This window comes from Eriocheir sinensis, chromosome 21 (assembly GCF_024679095.1).
Source record: "Eriocheir sinensis breed Jianghai 21 chromosome 21, ASM2467909v1, whole genome shotgun sequence".
Lineage (NCBI taxonomy): Eukaryota > Metazoa > Arthropoda > Malacostraca > Decapoda > Varunidae > Eriocheir > Eriocheir sinensis.
Genome location: NC_066529.1, coordinates 1,705,001 through 1,712,500, shown reverse-complemented (window position 1 = coordinate 1,712,500; position 7,500 = coordinate 1,705,001). Strand labels below are relative to the sequence as shown.

At 45.3% G+C, this 7,500-nt stretch overlaps 1 protein-coding gene across 1 annotated transcript in view; it reads left to right on the top strand.

Moving 5' to 3' along the window:
• LOC127001497 (uncharacterized) overlaps positions 1-7,500 on the top strand; it is a 113,145-nt gene that overhangs the window by 44,418 nt on the left and 61,227 nt on the right. Inside the window, exon 2 of the mRNA XM_050866068.1 lies at positions 6,997-7,500. This exon is cut by the window's right edge and continues 811 nt beyond it. Coding sequence (XP_050722025.1) covers positions 7,150-7,500 — 351 coding nt within the window. The 5' untranslated portion in view covers positions 6,997-7,149. The remainder of the gene's footprint in view (positions 1-6,996) is intronic.

Below are 7,500 nucleotides of genomic sequence, written 5' to 3'. Positions count from 1 at the left end.
CCTGGTACAGAAGAAAAGTCAAACTACTACTAGGGACATAAAACTACCCATGGAAATCGTGTACTAATGTGTTATTTTAGATTCCTGGTACAGAAGAAAAGTCAAACTACTACCAGTGACATAAAACTACCCATGGAAATCGGGTTCTAATGTGTTATTTTGGATTCCTGGTACAGACGAAGGCTCAAACTACTACCAGGGACATAAAACTGCCTCTGGAAACGTCCCAAACTCCTACATAGACCGTGTCAAATATGTGAGCTTGGGCGATGAAATGTTTAAGAATATGGTCCCAGGTTCTGCGGTTTGGTTCCTCAGCACCCATCACTCTAAGAGGCGGCGGGGTGTGTGGATCCTGAGTGAAGACGCTCGGCTGTACCTTCGAAATTAACCACGAGGTGTTCTGGAAATTTCCCTCATTGCGATTCCCACTCAAAATTATCCAAAATGACTCCAACTAATTCTTACTCATCCTAACCTAATTTGGCCTCACCTGTTCAAAAGTGGGCGCCACATACCCGTACAGAGAAGGGAAATACGCCCGCGAGAGTAATAATAGCCTCCTCTGGGAAAACAAATCTAACTTTTACTTGTCCACGGTTTCCAGTGCCGTTGCAGAGACCGAAAACATTCGCAGAGGCCATTTAAAGGGAGATTTCTAGTTGGCAATAATTTTCCTGCGTGAAAGGTCCATTCGCCAAGCAACGTCATTCTCTCTCTCTCTCTCTCTCTCTCTCTCTCTCTCTCTCTCTCTCTCTCTCTCTCTCTCTCTCTCTCCTCTTCTCTTCTATTCTCTTCTCCTCTTCTTTCTTCTTCTCCTTCTCTTCTCTTCTCTCTTTTCTTTTCTTGTCTTGTCTTGTCTTGTCTTGTCTTGTCTTTTCTCTTCTTTTCTTCTCTTCTCTTCTCTTCTCTTCTCTTTCTCTCTCTCTCGTACACAGCATTTCGACACAGGTGATGGACCAGCCGCTGACAGAGAGGAAATTGCGTCTAGGAAGGAAACAAGTACACGACACACAATTCGCTGCTTCTGGATAATGAAACGCCCCGGATAATCAAGTTTCACGTCTCAGATGATACCACGAGAGCCTCAATGGATCCATCAAGCGAGTTTAAAGGTTCATTTGGTGCGCTCAATGACGCCGCCGCATGCTCCACCTAACAGCGCGGCCCGGTGATATGTTGTGCCGCGGTGACATGATCGCCTCTAGAATCCGTCTTTAATGGGACTCGATTAGGCGTCATTCTCATCCCTTTCTTCATTTGTCTTAACCTTCTTTTTGGCTACCGCTTATTATTTGCCTCCCGCGGTGCACCTTCATCCTGTTAGCTCTTCCTTTTCGGCGCCTCCGTAATTGTGGCTGGGCGGGATGCGTGCGGTCCATAACGCTCCACGCCTTGATGTCATCTAGACGCCGTGACGAGCGAGAGGAAATAAGATGGTTGCAAAGGTTTCCCCGTGGCGCGTGTGTTTGTGTGTGTGTGTGTGTGTGTGTGTGTGTGTGTGTGTGTGTGTGATATTCTACGCGTATAACTCGTAACTATCTGTCTCTCTCTGACGTGGATATCACTTTTTAAGCTAACAAATACTAGTCATAGATAGATAGATAGATAAATAGATAGATAGATGGATAGACAAATGGATAAATAGGTAGATGAATGTATAGCTAATGAAATAGATAGATTGATAGATAGACTGATAGATAGGGACAGACAGGAAGACAAACAGACAGACACATAAAGTAAGCAGTCAGGCAGGCATACAGACAGACATTTAAACAGACAGACAGACCAAGAGACAGACAGGCACGTAGAGAGACAGCCAGCCAGACAGATAGGTATACGGATATTAGGTCCAGGATTTCCATGATGTGAGATCCTATTAGCGTGGTTCATCGAGGTTTAATTATCTTGCTAAATATTTATCACGCTTGCCTAGCCTCCATAAATGTCAAGCTAATCGTGTGATCCTTTTTCATCAGTGTTGATCAAATCTCTTATTTATTTGTTGCCCCTGATTGATACAATACGCTGCCTTTAGTCTGTGCGTGGAGTTCCTTTATGTATGCCACGGAACAGTATGAATAATGAACAAGGGAAAGTTATCTTAATCAGCAGAAAACCGTATTTTTAAACAGCCCTTTGTCCGGCCTTTCTGTTAACATAATTCAGCATAGTTTATAAGCACCAACGAATAATACAAGTTTATATATTTTCTTGTATGTTGTGTTAAATTTACTTTATTATATTTCGTTTGCAAGATTATCAGTCGGCCCTCCGCAGCTGGTTACCTAATCATTTACGTATAAATATGTATCTAACGAAAGCAGAATCATTATAAGATCTGATCCCCCCCCAAAAAAAAATCATAAGTGAATAATATTCGAAGTATGCGGTTGCGGCACACCTTGAAAACAATTGAGCTATCAGATAGGAATTTCCTTTGCAATTTGTTTGCTGAAAATATATATTTTTCTTATGTAATAAATACAACAGAAAACACGGAAAAGTAAAACAAGTTACATTTACATACGAAATTGAAGGGTCCTCGGTTTGATGCAATTTTAATGGGGACAGCTGCCTCGGGGCGTTCAGCACGGCTGGCCTTTGTGTCATCTTTGTGCCCTGCCAATAGCGTGGAGTCAGAATTCAATTACAAAATAGTTAACAGTTGATGCACAGCGCACTTGTCAAAATACTGCTCTCGCGGAACAATGGTTGGCCACGACAATGACTCAGCTCTTATTGCTTCACATGGAGGGACCGGCGCTGACAAACGTAATCGAAGTCAAACAACCAGATGCCCAAGAACAGCTGTGCCTGCACCACCTCCATAAATTACAACAAAAACACCGCATCGCAATGACATTAAATCAGTATCGATGGTAACAAAATAACATCCACAACAACAATAATAACAACAACAGCAATTACTGCCTTTACTACTACTGCAAGCGCCAAAACACAAACAACAATGACGACGGTGATAACAATGAGATGCCACAACATAAGCCAAGAGTAAACAGCGAAGGCGATGGGCTGGTGGTTAGTATTGGGATGTGATAAGCGCCCTTTCTTGAGTCAATCTTGCTGTCCGTGGTGATATGCCAGCCATCGGAAAGTGGCCGAAGATCACGTACATGCTATCCATCAAGTCATTCACCCTTCCTTCAGTGAATTATATCATTGGGGAGTATCAGGACACCTCTCCATCCGCAATCGATCTCTCTTTTGGCCGCTCATTCCTATTTTGCTTATATAGGAGCAGTGCTAAGAGGGCTTTTTTCTTTTCTTTTTGTTTCTGCCCATGAGCTGTTTACCGTAAAAGAAAAGGGGGGTGGGGCAGCGTGAGGAAAACAGAGAGAAAACAATGCCATCACTATACAATAAATATTCACACGCGCAGAAACTGGTGCTAATTGGCGTTGCCCATGAAATATCTCACGGGTTCAGTTGGACTTGTACATATAAACAATAGCTAAGAACAAAACACAGTATTACAAGGTGTTATTTCATGAGCAGCAACATCATCATCATCATTAACACGAGCGTTAACTATAAAAGCAACGACAACTTCAACATAATTATGGCCACCTGTCAATTTCCTGTGCTGCCTCGTGTCGGGTGCGATAAGGAGAGCGATGAGTTGAGCGTCAACGTCAACAACAATTAACAGTTTGAGCTGCATTTCCGCCCCCTCCTCTGCCTCCCATTGCCCCGCGCCCTTCTGCTGCCTCACATCGCTCTGCGCCCTCCCTGTGAGCCGCCCCCGCCTGAAAGTGCCGTTTGTTGTCCCATTCCCTTGACCCTTACTTTATGCAAAAGAACACACACACACACACACACACACACACACACACACATGCACATGCATCAACACTATCTAGCACTTTCATCAGGTCCAAGTCGTGTGTTAGGGATGAATGAGGCGGGCGGTGCAGCGGTGCCTAATGGATCAATGCCCGTTGGTGGTCGGCAGGGTCCCCGCGCCCCTTCGTGTCGTGACGGTGAAACAATTTGCCAGCGACGACATTTTACTCTCCCGCCTGGAAATTCTTCGGCGGCAGAATGGTCCCAAACCACTCCGTTAATTACATGTTTTCGTTCCTTTCCCTCGCATTTCGGTTCCTATTATGGAAATTTACCATCGTCACTTCATTTTTTAATCATGAGATTTTCTCTCCTCGCTGTGTTAAAAAGCGAGAACTCTCAGTCTCCGCACGTCCTCAGGTCTCTGTAATGGAGGCTCTTGCAGGACTTGGTGAGGGTGTGGTCCATCTCTCGGCAAGGGTTTAGGGTAATCATTGTGGCAGGGACTCCGCCTGGCCCGTGGCGTGCATGCAGGCGAGGCTCTGGAAGGTCACAGTGAGTATTTCCCGAAAATTCACGACGTGAATTTTACCGCCGCCTGCACGACACCCCTGTTGGCGCGGGCCGGGCTGAGGTCTGTCTGCCGTGACAGATAACAATCTTGCTCACTTTATTAGGTCCTAAAAGGGAATTATATATTTTTTATATACATGATCAAGTCACCATATACAATGGAATTCGAGATCTGCGTATCATTTTTTGTGACCGAATGCTATAGACCGTGTATTATCGGCTAGGGAAGACAAGAAAGACTCCACCTCAATTTTCTTTTCCATTTGCACGTTCTTAAACCTCTCCCAGTCACGGCACACTCCACGCCAGCGAGGCAAAACTGTCGGAAGCAGAAGCCAAGACCTCGTGTCACCTATAAGGCGAGACAAGCACACACAGAAAAACATGAAATAGAAATGTCCTTAAACTTTTGCTGAGATAAAATTGTATTATTTTTCGGCTCTTCACACAAAGACCAGATAGATGAATGAATCCTGGGTAGGTAGTAGTAGTAGTAGGAGGAGGAGGAGTAGTTGGAGGGGTTGGAGGAAGAGGAGGAAGAGGAGGAGGAGGAGGAGGAGGAGGAGGAGGAGGGTAAAAGGAGGAGGAGGAGGGCCGTATGTGAACATTCTCGTAGCGGGTGACCTCTGTAAGTAACGCTCATGCAAGCCCCGCGTCACGCTCGCCTACAGTGTAGTACTTACCTCGTGAAAATGTTCCGAGCAGGTTTTCTAGTGCACTTCACCCATGCAGTAAGCAACCCTGCCTCTCTAATCACCCCACCCATGTAATAAGCAATCCCATCTAATCACACCGCCCATGTAGTCAGCAATCTTGCCTCTATAATCACCCGACCCATGCAGTAAGCAACTCTGTCTGCCCCAAAATCTGGAAAAGACTGTGCCAGACCAGGAGTATCAGCATGTAAAGATAATCTGGTAAACGTATCTCCAGGAACATGTTTTATACGTGGGGAATATGTTACTTAAGTTGAACATAAGCCCCAAAGGATGTAAGGAAATATTCGGGTTTTTGTCCCGTCTGTTGTGATCACAGTTCGTTGGGGGTTAAATCTTACACGAGTCAGGGTGGCTTTTTTTCCCGCAGCAAGACAGCGCGGCGCGTGGCCCATTGCTTTATGTCACCTGTCACCCTCGCCCTGCCCTGCACCCGAAACCCGAGTAATGGGCAAGCGAGTGTGACAAATGAGGCCATAAGAGCAGCATTTGTTGGCACAGGCCACCCCCTTAACGCTCCTCCCTCCTCTTAGCACCTTCCTGCCTCGTAACGCACTCATTTCTCTCTCTCTCTCTCTCTCTCTCTCTCTCTCTCTCTCTCTCTCTCTCTCTCTCTCTCTCTCTCTCTCTCTCTCTCTCTCTCTCTCTCTCTCTCTCTCTCTCTCTCTCTCTCTCTCTCTCTCTCTCTCTCTCTCTCTCTCTCTCTCTCTCTCTCTCTCTCTCTCTCTTTGTACCTAGAAAATCTATCATCCGTTCCCTAGTGGGATCTAAGGCCACCTAGACTCAATGGCATCAAGTGAAACCGTACAAGTATAGGGAATCTTTTCTTAAGACGAAATTTAATTAAGGCTTGTAATGAGTTCTGCGATTACTTCTGTTTTTTGCTTCGTGCATTTCACTCTTTCTGTTGTCTCTGCCTCTCGCGTTGTTGGTTTTAGCGAGTTCTGCCGTCGTGTCAGTGTTGTCGCCGTGTGTTGCCAGGACGTCACCTTTTCAGATAAATTGTTTCGTAATCGTTGCTTTCCACTTACATGAGACTTTGCCTGTAATTTATATCCCATTAGACCTAGGGTCCCTGCGCTGGGTCTGAGATTAGCACAAGTGATCATTATAAAGCCGAAGAGGAAACTCAAGGGCTCATTTTTTTCCAATCAGTTGATGTAATCGCATGACCACCTCATCAATTTCAAGAGAAAAGGTGAGGCCGTAATATTTTCAGTGAGTCATTGCTAGACGATGATGCTTTTAATGTGTGAAAAATTCCGGGACCCATTAATGGAAGTTTACTATTTGAGCCAGGGGCTGACACCGGCAAATAGTCGATGGAAAATAACGACGCAAAGAATACCATCGCCCTGCTGACCCCTCTCCCCGCCCCGCCCCGCCAGCCGGACCCGCGGGACTTCGACGTTTACGGCTCTGCACGCAAATAATCCTATGAAAAATTACACGGAAAACATTTTTCTTTCAATATTCTTGAAACTTACAAGTTTTTAATCCTTGGCGGTAACTTTGAATGGATTCCAACCCGTGTCAGTATTTTCCTGCCTCAGCAGCAATGATACTGGCAAGCCACGTGACTGTAAAAAGTTCAGGACTTTGCCCTGTTTATTTATAAAAACAATCAGAAGTGTAACAAGTAGAAAAAAAGTGAAAGTGAACTTAGCATTTATGTTTTTACAGCCATATTCTGTTATTTCATACCTTATCCTTTTTACCTTTAAATTGGCATAAAATGAATATTTGCTCACAAAGCAATTCAAATGATCACTAATTCACTTTTATAACGTTTGTGTAGTTTTCATCTTTATTTTTAATTTTCATTCTCAACGAGTAAACATCCTAAGATATTATTGGAGATCTTGATTCATAAAGTCTAATATATTCTTTCACATTTCAGATCTGACTTCATGAGCTGCCGCTGGTCCACGATGCCTCGTTACGCCCCCTGCTAGGCCAGTCTTCTGAGGCCGGTGCCTCAACGCTGTGCTCCTCGCCAGTCATGGACAGTGTTGGCGGTGGATGGTGATAGCGGTGCGGCGGAGGTTGGAACATGCATGCAGGCGAATTAGTGTCTAAAGTGACCACCGGAGATCAGTGCAGCGGACGGTTCGGCCTTCTGGTGTGCGTACAGGGGCGAGGTGACGGCTGTCATGTTGGTGCCGACGGCTGCCAAGGTGTGGAGACAAAAACAAGTGCCAGGCGAGTGTCGAGGGTTATTTTATCCTCCAAGAAAACTAAGTGCTCTTGTTGCTCTCTGCTTTCATTGCAGTCCTGCGAACATGGCGATTCTAACAGACAAACCGAACTCATCTCGAAAGCCCCCCGTGATCCCTCCTCTTACTCCCAAGAGGACCGGCGTCGTGCCTTGACTAATATGCCGTGTGAAAATAACGAGGCCTGG